The sequence below is a fragment of the Cynocephalus volans genome, chromosome X (assembly GCF_027409185.1).
Source record: "Cynocephalus volans isolate mCynVol1 chromosome X, mCynVol1.pri, whole genome shotgun sequence".
Lineage (NCBI taxonomy): Eukaryota > Metazoa > Chordata > Mammalia > Dermoptera > Cynocephalidae > Cynocephalus > Cynocephalus volans.
The window spans coordinates 114,440,168-114,463,912 of NC_084478.1; the positions used below are offsets into that span (position 1 = coordinate 114,440,168).

The 23,745-nt window shown below is 48.4% G+C and overlaps 3 protein-coding genes across 3 annotated transcripts; 2 read left to right on the top strand and 1 right to left on the bottom strand.

Moving 5' to 3' along the window:
* Positions 1-1,259: 1,259 nt before the first annotated feature.
* On the top strand, positions 1,260-1,719 carry LOC134368271 (histone H2A-Bbd type 2/3-like). Its single transcript, XM_063084821.1, has 2 exons — positions 1,260-1,304; positions 1,423-1,719. The coding sequence occupies exons 1-2, from the start codon at positions 1,260-1,262 to the stop codon at positions 1,717-1,719; spliced, it is 342 nt and encodes a 113-aa protein (XP_062940891.1).
* A 9,628-nt stretch (positions 1,720-11,347) lies between these two features.
* Positions 11,348-11,779, bottom strand: LOC134368272 (histone H2B-like). The gene has a single exon (XM_063084822.1). The coding sequence runs from the start codon at positions 11,777-11,779 to the stop codon at positions 11,348-11,350; it is 432 nt and encodes a 143-aa protein (XP_062940892.1).
* Positions 11,780-17,229: 5,450 nt separating this feature from the next.
* On the top strand, positions 17,230-17,689 carry LOC134368273 (histone H2A-Bbd type 2/3-like). Its single transcript, XM_063084823.1, has 2 exons — positions 17,230-17,274; positions 17,393-17,689. The coding sequence occupies exons 1-2, from the start codon at positions 17,230-17,232 to the stop codon at positions 17,687-17,689; spliced, it is 342 nt and encodes a 113-aa protein (XP_062940893.1).
* Positions 17,690-23,745: the final 6,056 nt, after the last annotated feature.

The window sequence follows — 23,745 nt, forward strand, 5'->3', positions numbered from 1 at the left end:
GCTACTGAGAGAGGATTTTATGGCCCACGTGCTGATTAAAAAGATTAAAAAGAAGGAAGCCTTGATCAGGCATTTTACGGAAGACCAAGCACAAACGATCACAAAGAACAACAAGAAGCACGATTGAAGAGGTGCCACCTCGCTCAAGTCTCCTGGAAAATGCCTACTACAACCACAGTGACATACTATTTCACACCGTCGGACCAGTGAGAATTAAAAAGGTCAGACCGCATCAAATGTTGGTGACTAGTGGGGACTCACACTCTGGTATTAGGAGGACAAATTGGTCTGACCATCTTGGAGAGCAATCTGGCAATACTAATTAATGCGCAGGATGCACACACTGCTGACAGCAGCAGTTCCATTGCTGGGTACACTACCTAGTGGCCTGAACACAAGGAGACGTGTGTGGGGACATTCTTAGCAGCCCTGTGGTCTGGGTGGGGCCTCTGGAAGATCTGCAGGGACCGAAGAGACAGCTAATGGACCCTGAAGCACTGACCTGGAAGAGGGAGGGATAGCACTAGATGTAGTCTCTCGAAAATGGAAACAGGTGTTCAAACAAAGGTAACTACATGAACGTTCAGAGGTGCCCTATTCTCAATAGCCAAAAGGGGGAAACAACCCAAATGCCCATCAATGGACAAATAGATAAACTAAATGTCGTCCATCCATACCATGGATTATTATTCAGCTGTGAAAAGAAGGAAGCAAGTACCGATTCACGCTACCACGTAGATGTACCATGAGGAAAACATTACACTATGTGAAAGCCGCCAGACACAGAAGGCCATGCGTTGGGTTCCATGGGAGGGAGAGCTCCACATGGGGGAAACCTCTGTCGACAGAAAGCAGATAAGTGGTTGCCAAGAGCTATTTATTGGGAGCGTGTGTATGTGTGTGCTCGGGGGTGGGGGGACGACGAGCATGGGGAGTGAGTGCTTAACGGGTACAGGGGTTTCTTGGCGGGGTGGTGAAAATGCTTTGGAAGCAGACGGTTGTGATTGTTCCACGACATCACGAATGTACTTGACACCATGTCGTACCCGTCCCCCACCCCTCTTTCTTTATCTTGCCTGCGATGCTCGGGTCCTACAGAAGGCGAGCGCTGCCACAGAGGGAGGGCCCAGGGGCGAGAGCGTGCGGGTGCCTTGCACCTGCCCTGGCCGGCCGTTTGTAGGCCCAGGCCCGCTCCCTCGGGGTCAACTGGAGGGCAGTGACGTCACCAGCGTGCGCGGCCACGAGCCTGTTCCGGACCAATGAGGGGCCGGGTTGCGGTAGCTAGGTTACGGAGTACGGGCCAAGTACCGACATCTTGAGAGGCATCCAGTCGAGCCAGACCTCGCAGATTGATCGGTCGTCTCCAAGGCCCGGCATGCCGAGCAGGAGGACGAGCCGTCCACGGTCGTCCGGTCTCAATAGGTGCCGTGCCGCCGCTCTCGCGCCCACCGAGCCGAGCTGACATTCTCCGTGAGCCACCCGGAGCGCCTCCTGCGGGAGGGCCACTACGCCCAGTGCCCGAGTTCGTGTGCGCCGGTCTTTCTAGGTGCCATCGTCGAGTACGTGACGGCCAAGGTCTTGGAGCTGGCGAGCGACGAGGCCCGGAGGAGCAGCAGGAGATGCATCACCTTGGAGCTGTTGGACGTGGCCGTGCACAGCAACGCGCTGCTCAGTGGCTTCTTCGTGACTACAACCATCTCCCAGGTGGCCCCAGCCTAGCTGTGGACGCCTGGCACCCAGGGGGCCTCACCAGCCCACCGATCCTCCGTCTACTCCTGCTAGCCCGGCGCCAGCCCCTTCCGTCACAGCCAGCCGGGACAGCCCTGGCCTGTCTTGTGCCTTCGGCGCCTTGTGTCATTAAAGTGTTTGAAAGTACCCACAGGCTCGCTCTATAAATTTTGTGTCAGAGTGGGGTGTGAGACACCCAATGTTGGACGGACGGGCAGGGAGTGGCGAGGGTCAGGGAACAGGGAGGGCACAGGGGAGCAGACTCTCGTGGTGACAATGGGGGTTGGTGTCCCCGTGTGGGAGGTGCTGTCTGGGGCGGGGGCACAGGAGGCTGCCACGTGGACCCTGAGCTAGTCACCGGAACGATGGTGTTCATTGGGGTGGAGCTCAAGGCCAAGACTGAGGTTTCCTGGTAGGATGAATGTCAAAAGGGGTTATGTTATGGAGGGGGACGGAGCCTCAGGTGGCATGGGAGCTCAAGTCAAGGGCTCAAGTGGGGCAGGGACATTGACTGCCAGAGAGAGGAGTGATTGATGGGTGGGAACAATGCAGAAATCCCCAAAGGCGGAACTGGGGTCACAGGGGGTCAAGAGTTTAGTTTTGGCCTTGTTCAGAGGGAGAGGCTGGGAGACGCCCTTAGCTACCGGGATACGCAAGCTGTAGCCTAGCAACAGCGTGGTCAGGCCAGGCCCCGCCTCAGATGCCGCTCTCTGCGTATCACCAGGGCGACAGGACCGTGGCAGGTGTCCCGGGGCTGCGCTCAGGAGTGGCTGTCTATGTGGCCTGTTGCCAGCTGGCGGTAGCACGCTTCCAGCAGGCGCTCTTCCACCGGCCATGGAGGAGCTGGCCCTCACTCAGGCTGTCCGCCTCTTCCTGCGACAGGAGAGTGATGCTTGCCAGGGCCTGGTCATGGAGGTGTACCTTGATGTGATTTTTCTAAGAGTTTTTAAGTGTCAGCCCTTAGATCTGTCATCCATTTTGAATGAATTTTTATACATGGTGTGAGATAGAAGTCCAAGTTCACTCTTTTGCATGTGGATATCCAGTTGTCACAGCACCATTTGTGACAGGGATTATTCTTTTCCCCCACTGAATGGTCTTGGAACCTGTACTGAAAATCGACTATACACAGATATCAGGGTTAAGTTCTGACTCTAAATCACGCATTTATTATGTTACTTTAATCTACGGACATGTCTACATCGAGGGTCACTTGTGGGCCAAACAAAGTGCTAGGGATTGGAGATATAAAGACGGATAGCCTTAGTAGATTCTCCTGTGGTTATTATCAACTGACTGTTCTCTTGTTCAGTGGCTGAGAAAGTTGAAAATGTGGCTTTGGCCCAGGAGAGCCTCATTGTCGTAGAGACGTCCAGCTGTGGGAGTGAATGACTCTGAACCACCCACGCTCACCTCCTCCATGACCCGGGCAAGGATTAGAACAGACAGCCTGAGCAACGCTTCCATACCACTGTTTGGTCATCATGGCCTACTTAGGGTCCGATGGCTATAAACAGTTGTGTGAGCTTGACTACAGCTCATCTGGCTTGGATCTCAGAGTTCCAGACCTTCAAAGGTAACTGGGCAAAATGTGCCTGCTTCTGGTAGAGGCCCCTATTATCTTGGAGGAGTGAGTGTACTCGGGATGAAAGGAATAAGGACCCTCGGGCCTAAAGCAGTGGGAGAGGCAAGGAATGTGAGCCCGCGGTCCCTGAGCCAATCAGAGAGGGCCGTGATGGGGTCTGGGAAGGTGAGGTCGGCTAGGACATCATGAAGCCCCTGTTCCTGGGGTGAGGTCCTAAGTAGAGGGAAGACATGGGGGAACGGGCCTGCAAGGCTAAAGCGGAGGTAGGGGCTGGGAAATGAGGCCCGGTGTAAGAACCCAAATGCCCCAAGGGATCACACCCTGATCACATAAGTCCTTCTCGGCCACACCCCATCATGGCGCTGGTTGCCCTTTCCTTCCGTATTCTCCTTCCTACCGGCGCGAATCGTACACCAATCAGCTCACCCCCCAAGCCCCATGCGGTATGCTAAGTAGGGACTGTATCTTAAGCCAATCAGCTTTCCCTAAAAACCCTATGTATATGTTTGTGTGCCGCCTAATAAACGAGCCCTCTCCGGTGGGTCATCAACTGGTGTCGACTCGTCCTTTCACCCGGACACCTCGGCCAATGATAGGGGTGGGGGCGGGGGCGGGCGGGGCCTGCTCCGGGCCTTGTAAGTGCGGGTTTCTGCGCGGGAACGCACACCACGAAGGCAGTGAGCAGCTCTCTCCACCCCAGGGGCATCCTTCAGGCGTCTTCAAGCCCTCAGGTGAGGTGGTGCGGTCCCGCTGGGGCCAGAGGACGATGGGGACGGGAGCACGCAGGGACTCCGTGGCGGGGCTGTCGCGCCTTCGGGAGCCCTAGGGGCCCGGATTGGGGTTGGCTTTTCCCGTCAGCGCCGCGGGGCGAGACTCGTGCCTCTGTCTGCCCTCGGCGCGCCTCCTGTGCGAGATGCCGAGCCCTCCCGGGGGTCGGGCCCTGGAAGGCCCGAGGGGCGGACCCCCAAAGCGGCCGGCCGGTCCGCGGAAGAAGTGCAGGTCGGAGGCTTCGAGGACGAAGCGGAGTTGAGGGCTCGCCCGGAATGGGCCCTCAGGGCCTGGCCCCTCGCTCCCTCCCCTCCCTTGGCCCTTCGGCTGGGCGCCCGACCAGGATGACAGTTATTTTCCAATGAAAGCAAGATGCTCCTGTCAAAGTGGCCTGTGCGCCCGGCCCTGTTATTTGTTTGTCCCGGTTTCCCCAGCTTTGAGGTTGGCTTCTGAGCACTTGGCACGGGAGGGTCATAGGGTAAGGTCAACTGAATGGAGGGGACGTGTTTGAAACTACTGGCCGCTTGGGGGCGTCTCTGTTCTACTCTGGTCGCTAGACGTGTCTCGCCCCACCAGGGTGGGAACAGACATGAGCAGGAGAGCTCCGCCTTCCGGTTTCTGGGGTCTCTTATTCTTTGTTCTGGACGAACCTAGAATGTTCAGAGGCCGCCGCAAGGCATTTCATCAGGTCCACAGCAAGACTCTTCTGAGCCTTGTCTCCTTGCCTCGCCCTTGACAGAGAAAACGTGGTGAAATAAGACTCTGTGTATTTAGCGTATCCCATTCTGCTGAAGTCGTGAGTCTGATCCTAATTAGCTGCCCCTTCTTACAGTGTTTACAAACCGCTGCCACAAGGGGCTAGTATAAGACGAGTAACCAGTTACGACCGGATTAAATCCTCTCCCCTCTCTTATTGCAGCACCTTAATCTACTGTTTGGGGGCATTTAAAATGGAAAGAAATTAGTACAACTTTGGCCACCCCTTTTTGTGTGCTGCTCCCCATCCTCCAAGAAAAATGCCGTCGCCACCCCACCCCCCCCACCCCCCGGTAATTGAACAGACAGCGAAGATTCTTAGATAGTGCTGTCATCTATTAGAAAATCATTGACTGGTTGAACCAAGTTTTTATTATATTCTTCGACCCCTAATTGTTCCTGTGCTTCTCTTACCTCCATTGTACCTTTGCTGTGATTTTAAAAGAGTCGGACATGTTGGCTCCGGGTTTCTAGAGCGTCTTGGTTTCTAGTGTATCCTGATCTAAGGGCATTTTCTGCTTATCAGAATAGGGGTATTGAAGTGAATTTCAAAGTAATGAAAATAGAATTCTTCTAAGATGCGCTGGTGTTTTCCTGTGGAAGATCAGTAGGTAAAATATACATGACTATTACGTTTGAACATTTATGACTGTTACTACTTTGTCTGACGATAGTTCTGCCAGGGAAGTTTCTTAAAAGAAATTGTTTTCGGTCTTTCTTTTAGTCAAGATGAGTGATAAGCCAGACTTGTCGGAGGTGGAGAAGTTTGACAAGTCAAAACTGAAGAAAACTCATACCGAGGAAAAAAATACTCTTCCCTCAAAGGAAAGTAAGTCATGGAGGGTTTCTAGCTGAGACAGACAATGGTGAAAGTTGGTATCTTCAGTGAATAAACCTATCTTCTAGTAATTTTTACTATCGAGGAAGTAATTATTAGAGTACCATTTTATTTTATGCAGCCATGACAACTATCAAAGAGTTGTCTCCTTCTTTGGATTATATAAATGGTTCGCACATGATAGGCCCTAGTAGTAATGGGGAAGTAAAAACCACTTCCCTGTTGGAAAATTACTAAAACACACATTGAAACCAATCTTAAACATTGGACTTAGCACTAGAAAAACCTTACTTCTGTCTACTTTTAGTTATTTGGCATTTTTCTGCATCTAGAAATTTGAGTCCATTATCTCATGCCTAAAGAACCATGCCAGCTCTGCGGTCTGGGCCTTCTCCAATCTGGTGACAAGATAGGGATGCAGAACGAGTTTCGATCTTGGGTGCACTTGAGGCTCCCAGACTTAAGGGATCAGTTTTGCCCTCCAGAGTAACAGACAGCTGGAGAAACTCCAAGCATATTCACAACAGCTGAGGGGCATTTTCTGTCATGTGTGCGTTATTTGAGAGTTCCGAAATTAGTGAAAATTATCTCAAAGTGTATAACTTCCAAATGGTATTGTCAGAGATAAACGTGAGCAAAATGCTTCACTTCCTCCTCGGTCTCAAATAATCTATCGAAAAACTGTCAACAACACAAATCTGCCTCTCGAATGAAAGCAAAAACCAAAAAAACTGCAATTGAAGTAGATTCTAATGAATGTTCGAGTGGTAAACATGCACACACGTGCACACATGCACCCCGCTGTGAGCATTTGTGGTTAGTGCCTTAGCATTCTCAATTAAAAGCATGTATGGCAGCCTTCCATGACTTACCTAAAGCTGTTTTGTAAGAAACTGAATTAAATCATAGGAAAATACTCTTAGTGATATATATTTGTTTTGTTTCGTTTTTTTTTCTCCCCTCAGCGATCCAGCAGGAGAAACAGTGTGCTCAGACATCGTAAAACGGGATCTCCTCCCAAGAGGAAATTTCAACATTGCCCGAGAGCCTTGGTTTTATGCTTGTTTTTTGCAAACCGTTGTGTTTGTAGCGATTTTAGGCATCTTCTGCTGTCCTCTCATTTCTATTCCCTGGCTAAAAGGTCAGGTGGAACCAAAGTTTCCTGAAGTGTGCTTTCAAACTTGCCGTTGGTGTGTAAATTCCAGATGGCAGATGTTGCGAATAATCTCACCAGTGTTGACCCTTGTGTGTGTAGCCCTTTCACCCCCAGCAGGATAAGCCAGGTTTAACCTTCTGCAATGGGTGCCTCCATTGCTTCATTATCTTCATGAAGTTGCATGCTTCTGCAACTTCTCACAGTTTGTTTTTATTTCCAATGTAGTAATGAAATAATAAATACAGTCATTATCTGGCGGCTCTCGACTTCATTTCTTCTAAGGAAGGAAAAGTACACAAGGGTACCCTTTTTCGCCAAACAAAACGGTTGAAGGAAAACCTCTTCAGCAGTGGACTAAGCCCCTTATCTCAGAGTGAAGAAAGACAAACACAGGGTCTGAAGTGACCCACTCAAGCTGAATAAGAACTGAAATTCAAGCTGGGCTGTCTTGCCTTCTGGAAAGTGTTTTCCGACTGAATGGGAGGGGGCACCTAAGCTTGGGGTTGGATGGAAAGGGCGCGGGAGGCACTTGTTAACACGCACTGTACTGAGCACATCACATCTTCAGTTGAGCGTCAACTCAGATATCTGATGCCCACTGATGACCTGTAACACTGAACCTCTGATCTGGTTCTTCTACTGAACAGAATTTACTGTCTCCTGAAGCAAGCATTTTTGGTTTCATGGTGAGCATAAGTGCTGTGGACCGTATGGTGTTCCCCCACCCCCACCACACCAAATTCATATTTTGAAGGTCTACCCCTCAATGCGACTCTACCTGGAGATAGACTTTTTAGGAAGTCATTAAGGTTAAATGAGGCTACAAGGGCTGGGCCCCTCTGTGATCTATTACTATAGGTATCTTCCCACCATAAGGGATTATACCGTCCATACCTATTTGCAACCTCAACTATTATCTTACCTCCCTCTTTCTAGGGGCTCACATCCTTAAATACTCACTGGGGTTACAGAAAGTGGAAGGTGTTTTCTCTGCTCTAGCACAAATTTCCACAAGCAAAACAGTAGGTGGGTCAACTAAGGTAAAGTGTGGTTGAGGTGACACAATCTCAGAGCTTAGGGTAACCAGAAGATTTGAGCCCTGGAGGTCACCATGTTGGTCATCACTACCTTACCATCTGCCTGAAGCAATTGCCCAATAGAGTCACTCAGTCCCTTACACTGACATGCTGCTTACACGCTTCCCTGCCTGCCTGTAACTTCTATGCCATAATCCTAGGAGAGCATGCTGGAGACCCATACAGCGTGGTTAATCCATCCTCCAGTATTTGAAGTCAGCTGTTGTTTTCCTGCCCCCATACGTCCAAGTCTTCTCCAGCTGACCTTTTCAGAGCATTTGGACCCAAGTTACACAGATGGGGACCCATAACGGTTGCACTTTAGATGGACGGACACAAGTTTAGCCATTATCAGGTCCCTGGATCCCGATTCTGTCATCCAGCCCATTTGCTCTCCTTTCAGTTTGCCATTTGCAGCTTGATAAAGATGCTGTACGTCCACGACAGACTCAGTAACGTGTGCATTAGCACACTAATCCAGCTCAAGATTAGGCCCATTTCAGATGCCTAAAGGAAAGCATGTCAGGTGAGCTGGGGATGGGACGAAAACTCCCAGTTTTTAGTTGCACCTGGTAACCGTCATTTTTTTTTTAAAGGATTGATTCCTCCCAGGGCAGTGTAAATGATAAACTGAGTGGGAGCAAGTGAGAGGTATGTGGTGGGAGGGGAAGTCACATAGTTTCTAAGTGAACGCTCCTACAGAAATAAGACGGGAAGAACGATTGCTCACTGGAAGTAGTTTTGCCCTGCATTTCTCAAGTAAATCACATGGGCCTAATCTTGTAGTGAGTGACTAGGTTCACTTGTCTTTCCAAGCAGAGGGAGGTTTTTTTCCCAAGCATCCGGGATTGAGGTTTCAGAGCCCTGAATCCATTTATTATTTGCAAAACCAACCATCCGAAGGTCTTCTTGTAGCAGTTACATTTACGGGAAAAAAGAAAAGCCTGGAGTTAAGTGGATTTTCTTATGCATGTCTACATCTTTTGAAAATACCTGGTCCATGCTTTGACACCTGTATCCTGTCAGTGTACATAGGCCGACATGTCCTTAATTGCAAAGAACAGAAAATGGCAAAAAGCTGGAAAGCCATAATATATATGCTGCAAGTTAATCCAAAGACAAAAATCAGCCAAATCGTATGTCACGACGACTTCATCTTTGCAAAGGGTCAAAAACCTCATTTAGTGTCATCACTTAAAATTCTCAAGAAACTGCACAGGCAAGTGAGTTTTAGGAATGCCCTAGAATGTAACCATCGCATATTCACACCTGAGAAAAATATCTTGCCCTTCGTCTCTCAAATGCATAGGAATATGTTTGAACCTTGCCTTGGGAAGTTTCAACCGGTATGATCTCGGGCAAGTGACAATCTATTGTGGTTCAGTTTCTTCATCCATAGAAATGGAGATGATTACGCTGTTTCCTTCAAGGGGATGTGGTGAAAAGTAGTTGAGGTACTCCCCGTCAAGTGCTTAGCACAATGCTGGCACAGTCGCCAAGCACGCCATGTCCGAGGTCACCAAGGCCAAGCTCAGGTTCCCCATGAGCACCTGAGCTGCCTCCCGCCCCCGAGCATCGCCCCCGAAGGCTGTTTTCAGAGCCACCCCAGTCGGCCCGTAAATCCTGGAGCCCTCCGAAGGTGTGCCCGTGGCAGTTTGAGGGCAGGGGTCAGGGGGCGTGCTGCCAATGTGTATTAGTCTTCCTTTTTTTATTTCTTTCTTCCTTATAGTTAAAGTGTACGACACGATGGCTCTGGCTCGTACACATATACATAGTGAAGAGATTACTACAGTCAAACAAATGACCATCTTCATCACCTTCTACCCTTGTATGCTAAGAGAATCTAAAATCTACTGTCTTGGTAAAGTTTCAGAATCAAACACAACATTATTAACAATAGTCGTCCTGCTGTACTTTGGATCTCCAGACGTATTCATTGGCCCAATTCCTGATTTGTACCCCTTGACCTCCTTGTTCCCATTTGCTCCTCTCCCTGCAGTGGGTAGTTTTCTGGCAGGTGGCAGGTGGCTTGCTGCTGGCTTCCCAGCATTCTTTACTGTGAACTACATTGTCAACACAAATATAACTGTCCTTCATTGTTTTTATTATACATAACGCTCGAGTTTGTATATCATATAATTGGATCGATTTCTGTAATTTATATGTGCACAAGTGTATGGAAGTCCTGTGATTGAATTAAATTACCACAGAATCTTTTGATTTTAAAACATTGCCACATAATCGATTCCCTTTTCCTCTGTAAGGAGTTTTCATTGAAAAGTAAATTTGAAAGCATTTAGAAAAAGTTTTTTTTTACACAAGAGCTCTAATATGTAGTCACCAGTTCTAAAATGTGCTCTCTTTTTCAGCATCTAAGAGTTTTGAATAGATTTATTTTACACTTTACACAGGTTGCATATTTTAAAATATCCCCTATCGGTTAGTTTTCACTATGAAAACCTGGGCTTTTCCACTTTTTGTTCCAGATTCATTGAGGGTTTTAAATAAGGACTGGATGTAGGGGATGGGCAGCCAGGTCCCTTGACGTCCAGGAGCGCTAGTCACCAGTTCGTAGTAACTAGCTGCTAGGAAGTAGTTGCTAGTTACTAGTAAAGTAGTGACTTCAGTTTCCAGAAAGCCTAGGAATAAGTACTGTTGTGGAACTCTTGGATTTAATTTTTTCTATGCTGTGTTTTGTTTCCTCACGTGTGTTTCTAATGGGCTAAGTAATAAAGTTAATGCGGAAAAAAAGGTTGACTGGAGTGTTATCGTCCTGTTAATACTCTATTCCGCATATAGATGCTTAGGATGTGTTATTTATTTTAAAGTTTTAATAATATATTTTATTTAACCCAACATAGCAAAATTATAATTTCTATATGTAATGAATATCAACAGTTTGTCAATTACGTAAGCGCTGACTCTTCCCTTCAGTTGGTTTTCTCTGCAAACCGCACCAGGAGGTGCCACATTTTCGTCCATCAACTACTGAAGAAAGTAGTCATGCGTTCTGTTCCCTTCTAGTCCTCAAACCCAGTCGTCCCTTGTCCCACAGACATTTCATCTGTGTCAGTCCCATTTTGTTCCCTGTCTACAATTCCCAACGTCATTTTGGTGCTTTGCTGATGTTTCTACTTGATTTCTGAATTTCCAAACGGAAACCACAAACACCCATAGCGCAGTCATCATTTCCTAATCGTGTTGATTTCTTAAAATCACTTTTCCTTAGAGGATATGTAGGAGATCAGTACTCACGGAAAACTTTAGAAAATTATTTTAGGTCACACAGAACAAAAAGCAACAGAAGAACAGAAAATTTACTCGGATTTTGAGGAAGCCACAAATAGCACGATAAATTAAGTGGTTACAGGTCTTTCGGGTCATCTGAGGCGGCTCTGAAAAGAGCCTTTGGGGGGCCGTGCCCGCGAGCAGGAGGCGGCTCATGTGCTCATGGTGAACCTGAGCACAGCCCTGGTGCCCTCGGTCACGGCATGCTTGCGGAGCTCCCCGGTCAGCAGCAGGTGCACGGCGGCCTGGATGTCCTGTGAGGTGAGGGTGCAGCGCTGGTTGTAACGGGCCAGGCGGCCGGCCTCTTCGGCGAGGCGCTCGAAGAGGTCGCTAATGCACGAGTCCATGACGTTCACGGCCTGCTGGGACAGGCTGAGGCCGTCGTGGACCAGCTTCAGAACCCTGGGGAAATAGGTGGCGAAACTGTCCTCGCCGTGGCGGCCGCGGCGGCAGCGGGTGTGACGGCGGCAGCGGCGGCGATGGCGCCTGGGCTTCTTCTGTTTCAGGGCCGTCGGAGCGCCCTTCTCAGGCGCCTGGGTGCTGACACCTTCCTCCGGAGATGGGGCAGAGGCAGGCTCCGCCATCCCTCAGGCAACCCCCAAGAGCTAGGAGGCACCGACGATGGCGCTGCTGCCAGGCGGGGAGCCCTTTTTATAGTCGCTGCCTTGCCTCACGTCATGCGTGACCTCGACTTCTGACTGGGTGTCAGGGCACACAGGGAGCGCGTGAGTGAGCCTAGCGGAGTGCGCTGGGACTGCACGGTCCTCCTGCTGGCGGTCCCTCCACCAATCACAGTGAGCGTCTGGAGCCCTGCAAGCTGCCTGTCTGGTCCCATACAGAAATTCACAGCAAGAGAACCCACACAGGAAGGCTGTGGCACGGCCAGCAGAGGGCTCCTGGACGTGGAGATGTGTCGGTCCACCTCCCGCCTCCGGTTCTGATCGAAACCCTCAATGAATCAGGATAACGGAGTAAAAAACTACCGTTTGTAAAGAGTGAAATCAAACACAACTGGGGTATTTAGACCTACATAAGAAAATTCAGCATTTACCAGGTTTGTAGTCACACTCCTAATGATACTTAGATCCGAAAAAGTACCCTACATTCTAGCATTGCTGAATACATAGAACAGCCCTTGATTGAAAGAGAAAAAAGGTATTGGTCTAATTTTGCAGTAAGTCACCCAAAAGGTAAGAGACAGTCAAGAAATAGTTTAAAATCACGTGCTTTTCAAAAATCGGACAGTTCGAGAAAATTTATTCCTTAAATGTATTTGTGGAAAAATGAACCCCAAATACGGAACCAGTACAGAATGAAGAAGAATTAGAGAAATGGAGGTCATCAAGGAACTTGTCACCATTACAAAGAAAGAAAGAAAGAAAGAGAGAGAGAGAGAGAGAGAGAGACAGAGAGAGAGAGAAAGAAAGAAAGAAAGAAAGAAAGAAAGAAAGAAAGAAAGAAAGAAAGAAAGAAAGAAAGAAAGAAAGAAAGAGAAAGAAAGACAATAAACAACCATACAGCACAATTCACAGTAAATGAGCCCTCAGGCAAAGAATCACACCCATTCCATCAGGAGCTGCTTCCACCTCAACTCCAAGGCTGAAGAGTCCAGGAAAATTTTGATTGGCTCTCTTGGGAAACCCGGTTCCATGGTGAGCCGGTGGCTATGACTCCGTGGCTACAGGTTCCTCATTGCCTGACTGAGAACAGACTGGGGCTTGAGCTGCTCTGATTGGACCTTCCATCATCCCTATTATGCATAAATGCAAGTCATGAAGGTTTGTGCTTTCTAAACCCAAAGATTATAGACTGGAGAGGAACATAACTGGATAAAACTGAACGAGTTAAAATAGTAACTTCAGTTTCTAGAAAGCCTAGGGATAGGTATTGCTTCTTGAAATTTTCTCCTTAGTTATTTCTGTGATCGGTTGGGTCCTCCTTTGTGTTTCTGTATGTACTCCATAATACTGAGAATGCCAAAAACGTTTGATGCAGGATGTTTGTCCTGCTCCTACTATGTTCCCCATATGGATGCTTACAGTTCGTTATTTATTCTCCATGAGTTTGAGGATTCCAGCACCGGCCAGAAATTAAAAAAAAACAAATGTATATATAAATATATATATATATATATATATGTATATGTATATATTTGTATGTACACACATATATATTCATTTTTACATGTATACAGACACATATGTATATGTGTATGTGTATATGTGTGTTTGTGTGTGTGTGTATATATACTATGTGTGTGTGTGTGTGTGTGTGTGTGTGTGTGACTGTGGATATATATTTGAGGACTGAAACACAGGAGAGAAATAACTGAGTCAAAAATGTCAAGAAACAATATCTAATCCACCTTCTTTAGAAACTGAAGTTACTAGTTTAATTCATTCAGATTTTACCAATTCTGTTCATTGCCAGGCAATACAATGTGTGTGGAAATATATATACATTTTTTTTTTTTAGAAAGGTAAAACCTCATGTTTTGCGTCTATGTGCAATGGGGATGATGGGAGGGACCTGTTGGATGAGGTGTCCCAGGCTGAACCAATTAGAAGCCTCCTGAAATGTTTGGACTTGCAGTTGAGGGGAATTGTGTCATTAAATAGGTCTGAGTACTTGACTGCTGTTTGTTGTTTTGTTTGAATGGTTTTATGCTTTTAATCATGTTGATTTACAGATATTATATTAGTTTCTAAAGCTGTCGTAAATAAATTCGAGAGTCTCGGTGACTTAAAAAATATATATTTATCATCTCACAGTTCTGGATGCCAAATAGCCCCTCTTCATAAGCACACCAGTCATATTGGGTTAGGACCGACCCTCACGACTTCACTTTAAACACAGTTACCTCTATAGAGACTATCTCCAAAATAGGGTCACCTCCTGAAGTACTGGGGGGTCACAAGGTCAACACAAGAATTTTGAGAGGGTACAATTCAATAAGGAATACTAAGCTTTCTGCCCCCCCAAAAAATTAATGTACTTCCATGAAAAATACATTCACACCTTCCCTACAGCCCCCAAATCTTAACCCATTGCAGTTCAACTTTAAGTCCAAAATCTCATCTACAAATCTTATATATCTGCTACGGGTGAGACTCCAGTTGTGACTGATGCTGAGGCAGAATTTATCCTTATCCCTGAACCTGCGAAAACAGACAGCAAATTACCAGTTTCCAAAAACAGTAGCGGGACAGGCATAGAATAGACATTACCATTCCAAATGTGAGAAATCAGAAGAAAACTAGAGTTTATGGGCCCTAAGCAGGTTTGCACCATAGTAGGGCTAATTCCATTAGATTTAAGGGATTGAAAACAGTCCTCTTTAATCATTGCTCTGCCCTCTGGACCCTCTGGGATAGCAGCATGAAACTCTCAGCCCTGGGCAGTGGGGACCTCTTCCCCAGCCTGGTTTGTTACAGAAGAGGTGGCACTAGCCATCTAGAATGGAGAAAGTGGCCTCCATCTATGGGATCAAGGAGATCATGGCCTCATCCCCCAGACCTGTGTCCCTGTTCTCAACAAGACTCTGTCTGGATTCTCCTCTTGCCATTGCTGTTTTCTCAGAGTCCTGCTGGAAGAGTGGAATCACCATAGCTTTACTGATGTCTTCCTTGGTTTCCCAGGGTCTGAAAAGTACGTGCAAGTCTGCAGCCACAGGCCGACTGGAAAACAACTTTACATCCACGTAAATACTGTCATCTTGCCCCATAACCACGGTTCAACAGATCACATAACTGTGGGAAAGGAGGGAACCCCGATAAATGCTTACCAAGGAAAAACTGTGTCCTTTTACATTCTTTTACAGCCCATGTGGTTTTAGGTCCCAACATGGCTTTGGTCCTGCTCACTCTAGCGATATTAATGAAATTTGAGAAAGAGAGAAGAAAAGTGGGGTTTGAGGTACAAGATCCTAAGTGGAATCAAGTGCATCTGATTACTCACTTCAGGAGGGACGTGAGGAAAACGGGCACTTACTGAGTGAACATCTAGGATCCAGTGGTGTGGTTTACTACGTAGACAAGCTACGGGAAGTGCCTTTACTGCTTAAATAACACATTACGAGTACCAACGTAGCTAGAAAAAATATTAAGAAGAGAAAATAACCCACCAATTTTTTTTTTAATGGTGGAATAAGCGTTAAGTCAGGTCTTTGATGAAGAAAGCTGTCATAGCTATATCATATTGCAAAAATAGACTTGAAGTCAACGGAGATTTCTTGAGGATAAAGATAGTCCCCCTGGGATAAAATGTTCAATTCATGTGGGAGGTATTATAAATTTAAGATGACCTATACTGGGTAGGGTAGCTTCAAACTATTTAAGTCAACACTTGACTGAATGACAATAAGGAGTAGCGAAGGTCACCACCAAATATAGACATTTGCAGCCACCTGTAAGCAAGTGGCCGAAACGTAACAAGGACTTAGAAATAAAGCACCTACCAAGCTTGCTTGACGAAATGGAGTAATGCGATAATATGAACCCGGAAATTAGAGAATGTGTTTTATCCACCTGATGTATATTTATGCACATAGAACATGTACTCGGCCATCAAGCAAGATTCCAGAAGTATCAAATACATATCACATTCTCTGACTACAGTACATTTAAGAATCAATGACAAACCATGTTGTCAAAACCAAATGTTTGGGATGACACAAATCACTCTAAAGAAATAATGGGCCAAAGGACAAATCATTACAGGGACTGAAAAATATTTATTGATGCGTGAGAATAAAATTTGTGGGGCATGCGTGAGTGCTACTGAGAGAGGATTTTATGGCCCACGTGCTGATTAAAAAGATTAAAAAGAAGGAAGCCTTGATCAGGCATTTTACGGAAGACCAAGCACAAACGATCACAAAGAACAACAAGAAGCACGATTGAAGAGGTGCCACCTCGCTCAAGTCTCCTGGAAAATGCCTACTACAACCACAGTGACATACTATTTCACACCGTCGGACCAGTGAGAATTAAAAAGGTCAGACCGCATCAAATGTTGGTGACTAGTGGGGACTCACACTCTGGTATTAGGAGGACAAATTGGTCTGACCATCTTGGAGAGCAATCTGGCAATACTAATTAATGCGCAGGATGCACACACTGCTGACAGCAGCAGTTCCATTGCTGGGTACACTACCTAGTGGCCTGAACACAAGGAGACGTGTGTGGGGACATTCTTAGCAGCCCTGTGGTCTGGGTGGGGCCTCTGGAAGATCTGCAGGGACCGAAGAGACAGCTAATGGACCCTGAAGCACTGACCTGGAAGAGGGAGGGATAGCACTAGATGTAGTCTCTCGAAAATGGAAACAGGTGTTCAAACAAAGGTAACTACATGAACGTTCAGAGGTGCCCTATTCTCAATAGCCAAAAGGGGGAAACAACCCAAATGCCCATCAATGGACAAATAGATAAACTAAATGTCGTCCATCCATACCATGGATTATTATTCAGCTGTGAAAAGGAAGGAAGCAAGTACCGATTCACGCTACCACGTAGATGTACCATGAGGAAAACATTACACTATGTGAAAGCCGCCAGACACAGAAGGCCATGCGTTGGGTTCCATGGGAGGGAGAGCTCCACATGGGGGAAACCTCTGTCGACAGAAAGCAGATAAGTGGTTGCCAAGAGCTATTTATTGGGAGCGTGTGTATGTGTGTGCTCGGGGGTGGGGGGACGACGAGCATGGGGAGTGAGTGCTTAACGGGTACAGGGGTTTCTTGGCGGGGTGGTGAAAATGCTTTGGAAGCAGACGGTTGTGATTGTTCCACGACATCACGAATGTACTTGACACCATGTCGTACCCGTCCCCCACCCCTCTTTCTTTATCTTGCCTGCGATGCTCGGGTCCTACAGAAGGCGAGCGCTGCCACAGAGGGAGGGCCCAGGGGCGAGAGCGTGCGGGTGCCTTGCACCTGCCCTGGCCGGCCGTTTGTAGGCCCAGGCCCGCTCCCTCGGGGTCAACTGGAGGGCAGTGACGTCACCAGCGTGCGCGGCCACGAGCCTGTTCCGGACCAATGAGGGGCCGGGTCGCGGTAGCTAGGTTACGGAGTACGGGCCAAGTACCGACATCTTGAGAGGCATCCAGTCGAGCCAGACCTCGCAGATTGATCGGTCGTCTCCAAGGCCCGGCATGCCGAGCAGGAGGACGAGCCGTCCACGGTCGTCCGGTCTCAATAGGTGCCGTGCCGCCGCTCTCGCGCCCACCGAGCCGAGCTGACATTCTCCGTGAGCCACCCGGAGCGCCTCCTGCGGGAGGGCCACTACGCCCAGTGCCCGAGTTCGTGTGCGCCGGTCTTTCTAGGTGCCATCGTCGAGTACGTGACGGCCAAGGTCTTGGAGCTGGCGAGCGACGAGGCCCGGAGGAGCAGCAGGAGATGCATCACCTTGGAGCTGTTGGACGTGGCCGTGCACAGCAACGCGCTGCTCAGTGGCTTCTTCGTGACTACAACCATCTCCCAGGTGGCCCCAGCCTAGCTGTGGACGCCTGGCACCCAGGGGGCCTCACCAGCCCACCGATCCTCCGTCTACTCCTGCTAGCCCGGCGCCAGCCCCTTCCGTCACAGCCAGCCGGGACAGCCCTGGCCTGTCTTGTGCCTTCGGCGCCTTGTGTCATTAAAGTGTTTGAAAGTACCCACAGGCTTGCTCTATAAATTTTGTGTCAGAGTGGGGTGTGAGACACCCAATGTTGGACGGACGGGCAGGGAGTGGCGAGGGTCAGGGAACAGGGAGGGCACAGGGGAGCAGACTCTCGTGGTGACAATGGGGGTTGGTGTCCCCGTGTGGGAGGTGCTGTCTGGGGCGGGGGCACAGGAGGCTGCCACGTGGACCCTGAGCTAGTCACCGGAACGATGGTGTTCATTGGGGTGGAGCTCAAGGCCAAGACTGAGGTTTCCTGGTAGGATGAATGTCAAAAGGGGTTATGTTATGGAGGGGGACGGAGCCTCAGGTGGCATGGGGGCTCAAGTGGGGCAGGGACATTGACTGCCAGAGAGAGGAGTGATTGATGGGTGGGAACAATGCAGAAATCCCCAAAGGCGGAACTGGGGTCACAGGGGGTCAAGAGTTTAGTTTTGGCCTTGTTCAGAGGGAGAGGCTGGGAGACGCCCTTAGCTACCGGGATACGCAAGCTGTAGCCTAGCAACAGCGTGGTCAGGCCAGGCCCCGCCTCAGATGCCGCTCTCTGCGTATCACCAGGGCGACAGGACCGTGGCAGGTGTCCCGGGGCTGCGCCCAGGAGTGGCTGTCTATGTGGCCTGCTGCCAGCTGGCGGTAGCACGCTTCCAGCAGGTGCTCTTCCACCGGCCATGGAGGAGCTGGCCCTCACTCAGGCTGTCCGCCTCTTCCTGCGACAGGAGAGTGATGCTTGCCAGGGCCTGGTCATGGAGGTGTACCTTGATGTGATTTTTCTAAGAGTTTTTAAGTGTCAGCCCTTAGATCTGTCATCCATTTTGAATGAATTTTTATACATGGTGTGAGATAGAAGTCCAAGTTCACTCTTTTGCATGTGGATATCCAGTTGTCACAGCACCATTTGTGACAGGGATTATTCTTTTCCCCCACTGAATGGTCTTGGAACCTGTACTGAAAATCGACTATACACAGATATCAGGGTTAATTTCTGACTCTAAATCACGCATTTATTATGTTACTTTAATCTACGGACATGTCTACATCGAGGGTCACTTGTGGGCCAAACAAAGTGCTAGGGATTGGAGATATAAAGACGGATAGCCTTAGTAGATTCTCCTGTGGTTATTATCAACTGACTGTTCTCTTGTTCAGTGGCTGAGAAAGTTGAAAATGTGGCTTTGGCCCAGGAGAGCCTCATTGTCGTAGAGACGTCCAGCTGTGGGAGTGAATGACTCTGAACCACCCACGCTCACCTCCTCCATGACCCGGGCAAGGATTAGAACAGACAGCGCTGAGCAACGCTTCCATACCACTGTTTGGTCATCATGGCCTACTTAGGGTCCGATGGCTATAAACAGTTGTGTGAGCTTGACTACAGCTCATCTGGCTTGGATCTCAGAGTTCCAGACCTTCAAAGGTAACTGGGCAAAATGTGCCTGCTTCTGGTAGAGGCCCCTATTATCTTGGAGGAGTGAGTGTACTCGGGATGAAAGGAATAAGGACCCTCGGGCCTAAAGCAGTGGGAGAGGCAAGGAATGTGAGCCCGCGGTCCCTGAGCCAATCAGAGAGGGCCGTGATGGGGTCTGGGAAGGTGAGGTCGGCTAGGACATCATGAAGCCCCTGTTCCTGGGGTGAGGTCCTAAGTAGAGGGAAGACATGGGGGAACGGGCCTGCAAGGCTAAAGCGGAGGTAGGGGCTGGGAAATGAGGCCCGGTGTAAGAACCCAAATGCCCCAAGGGATCACACCCTGATCACATAAGTCCTTCTCGGCCACACCCCATCATGGCGCTGGTTGCCCTTTCCTTCCGTATTCTCCTTCCTACCGGCGCGAATCGTACACCAATCAGCTCACCCCCCAAGCCCCATGCAGTATGCTAAGTAGGGACTGTGTCTTAAGCCAATCAGCTTTCCCTAAAAACCCTATGTATATGTTTGTGTGCCGCCTAATAAACGAGCCCTCTCCGGTGGGTCATCAACTGGTGTCGACTCGTCCTTTCATCCGGACACCTCGGCCAATGATAGGGGTGGGGGCGGGGGCGGGCGGGGCCTGCTCCGGGCCTTGTAAGTGCGGGTTTCTGCGCGGAACGCACACCACGAAGGCAGTGAGCAGCTCTCTCCACCCCAGGGGCATCCTTCAGGCGTCTTCAAGCCCTCAGGTGAGGTGGTGCGGTCCCGCTGGGGCCAGAGGACGATGGGGACGGGAGCACGCAGGGACTCCGTGGCGGGGCTGTCGCGCCTTCGGGAGCCCTAGGGGCCCGGATTGGGAGTTGGCTTTTCCCGTCAGCGCCGCGGGGCGAGACTCGTGCCTTTGTCTGCCCTCGGCGCGCCTCCTGTGCGAGATGCCGAGCCCTCCCGTGGGTCGGGCCCTGGAAGGCCCAAGGGGCGGACCCCCAAAGCGGCCGGCCGGTCCGCGGAAGAAGTGCAGGTCGGAGGCTTCGAGGACGAAGCGGAGTTGAGGGCTCGCCCGGAATGGGCCCTCTGGGCCTGGCCCCTCGCTCCCTCCCCTCCCGTGGCCCTTCGGCCGGGCGCCCGACCAGGATGACAGTTATTTTCCAATGAAAGCAAGATGCTCCTGTCAAAGTGGCCTGTGCGCCCGGCCCTGTTATTTGTTTGTCCCGGTTTCCCCAGCTTTGAGGTTGGCTTCTGAGCGCTTGGCACGGGAGGGTCATAGGGTAAGGTCAACTGAATGGAGGGGACGTGTTTGAAACTACTGGCCGCTTGGGGGCGTGTCTGTTCTACTCTGGTCGCTAGACGTGTCTCGCCCCACCAGGGTGGGAACAGACATGAGCAGGAGAGCTCCGCCTTCCGGTTTCTGGGGTCTCTTATTCTTTGTTCTGGACGAACCTAGAATGTTCAGAGGCCGCCGCAAGGCATTTCATCAGGTCCACAGCAAGACTCTTCTGAGCCTTGTCTCCTTGCCTCGCCCTTGACAGAGAAAACGTGGTGAAATAAGACTCTGTGTATTTAGCGTATCCCATTCTGCTGAAGTCGTGAGTCTGATCCTAATTAGCTGCCCCTTCTTACAGTGTTTACAAACCGCTGCCACAAGGGGCTAGTATAAGACGAGTAACCAGTTACGACCGGATTAAATCCTCTCCCCTCTCTTATTGCAGCACCTTAATCTACTGTTTGGGGGCATTTAAAATGGAAAGAAATTAGTACAACTTTGGCCACCCCTTTTTGTGTGCTGCTCCCCATCCTCCAAGAAAAATGCCGTCGCCACCCCACACCCCCCCCCACCCCCCGGTAATTGAACAGACAGCGAAGATTCTTAGATAGTGCTGTCATCTATTAGAAAATCATTGACTGGTTGAACCAAGTTTTTATTATATTCTTCGACCCCTAATTGTTCCTGTGCTTCTCTTACCTCCATTGTACCTTTGCTGTGATTTTAAAAGAGTCGGACATGTTGGCTCCGGGTTTCTAGAGCGTCTTGGTTTCTAGTGTATCCTGATCTAAGGGCATTTTCTGCTTATCAGAATAGGGGTATTGAAGTGAATTTCAAAGTAATGAAAATAGAATTCTTCTAAGATGCGCTGGTGTTTTCCTGTGGAAGATCAGTAGGTAAAATATACATGACTATTACGTTTGAACATTTATGACTGTTACTACTTTGTCTGACGATAGTTCTGCCAGGGAAGTTTCTTAAAAGAAATTGTTTTCGGTCTTTCTTTTAGTCAAGATGAGTGATAAGCCAGACTTGTCGGAGGTGGAGAAGTTTGACAAGTCAAAACTGAAGAAAACTCATACCGAGGAAAAAAATACTCTTCCCTCAAAGGAAAGTAAGTCATGGAGGGTTTCTAGCTGAGACAGACAATGGTGAAAGTTGGTATCTTCAGTGAATAAACCTATCTTCTAGTAATTTTTACTATCGAGGAAGTAATTATTAGAGTACCATTTTATTTTATGCAGCCATGACAACTATCAAAGAGTTGTCTCCTTCTTTGGATTATATAAATGGTTCGCACATGATAGGCCCTAGTAGTAATGGGGAAGTAAAAACCACTTCCCTGTTGGAAAATTACTAAAACACACATTGAAACCAATCTTAAACATTGGACTTAGCACTAGAAAAACCTTACTTCTGTCTACTTTTAGTTATTTGGCATTTTTCTGCATCTAGAAATTTGAGTCCATTATCTCATGCCTAAAGAACCATGCCAGCTCTGCGGTCTGGGCCTTCTCCAATCTGATGACAAGATAGGGATGCAGAACGAGTTTCGATCTTGGGTGCACTTGAGGCTGCCAGACTTAAGGGATCAGTTTTGCCCTCCAGAGTAACAGACAGCTGGAGAAACTCCAAGCATATTCACAACAGCTGAGGGGCATTTTCTGTCATGTGTGCGTTATTTGAGAGTTCCGAAATTAGTGAAAATTATCTCAAAGTGTATAACTTCCAAATGGTATCGTCAGAGATAAACGTGAGCAAAATGCTTCACTTCCTCCTCGGTCTCAAATAATCTATCGAAAAACTGTCAACAACACAAATCTGCCTCTCGAATGAAAGCAAAAACCAAAAAAACTGCAATTGAAGTAGATTCTAATGAATGTTCGAGTGGTAAACATGCACACACGTGCACACATGCACCCCGCTGTGAGCATTTGTGGTTAGTGCCTTAGCATTCTCAATTAAAAGCATGTATGGCAGCCTTCCATGACTTACCTAAAGCTGTTCTGTAAGAAACTGAATTAAATCTTAGGAAAATACTCTTAGTGATATATATATATTTTGTTTTGTTTTTTTTTTTTCCCCTCAGTGATCCAGCAGGAGAAACAGTGTGCTCAGACATCGTAAAACGGGATCTCCTCCCAAGAGGAAATTTCAACATTGCCCGAGAGCCTTGGTTTTATGCTTGTTTTTTGCAAACCGTTGTGTTTGTAGCGATTTTAGGCATCTTCTGCTGTCCTCTCATTTCTATTCCCTGGCTAAAAGGTCAGGTGGAACCAAAGTTTCCTGAAGTGTGCTTTCAAACTTGCCGTTGGTGTGTAAATTCCAGATGGCAGATGTTGCGAATAATCTCACCAGTGTTGACCCTTGTGTGTGTAGCCCTTTCACCCCCAGCAGGATAAGCCAGGTTTAACCTTCTGCAATGGGTGCCTCCATTGCTTCATTATCTTCATGAAGTTGCATGCTTCTGCAACTTCTCACAGTTTGTTTTTATTTCCAATGTAGTAATGAAATAATAAATACAGTCATTATCTGGCGGCTCTCGACTTCATTTCTTCTAAGGAAGGAAAAGTACACAAGGGTACCCTTTTTCGCCAAACAAAACGGTTGAAGGAAAACCTCTTCAGCAGTGGACTAAGCCCCTTATCTCAGAGTGAAGAAAGACAAACACAGGGTCTGAAGTGACCCACTCAAGCTGAAAAAGAACTGAAATTCAAGCTGGGCTGTCTTGCCTTCTGGAAAGTGTTTTCCGACTGAATGGGAGGGGGCACCTAAGCTTGGGGTTGGATGGAAAGGGCGCGGGAGGCACTTGTTAACACGCACTGTACTGAGCACATCACATCTTCAGTTGAGCGTCAACTCAGATATCTGATGCCCACTGATGACCTGTAACACTGAACCTCTGATCTGGTTCTTCTACTGAACAGAATTTACTGTCTCCTGAAGCAAGCATTTTTGGTTTCATGGTGAGCATAAGTGCTGTGGACCGTATGGTGTTCCCCCACCCCCACCACACCAAATTCATATTTTGAAGGTCTACCCCTCAATGCGACTCTACCCGGAGATAGACTTTTTAGGAAGTCATTAAGGTTAAATGAGGCTACAAGGGCTGGGCCCCTCTGTGATCTATTACTATAGGTATCTTCCCACCATAAGGGATTATACCGTCCATACCTATTTGCAACCTCAACTATTATCTTACCTCCCTCTTTCTAGGGGCTCACATCCTTAA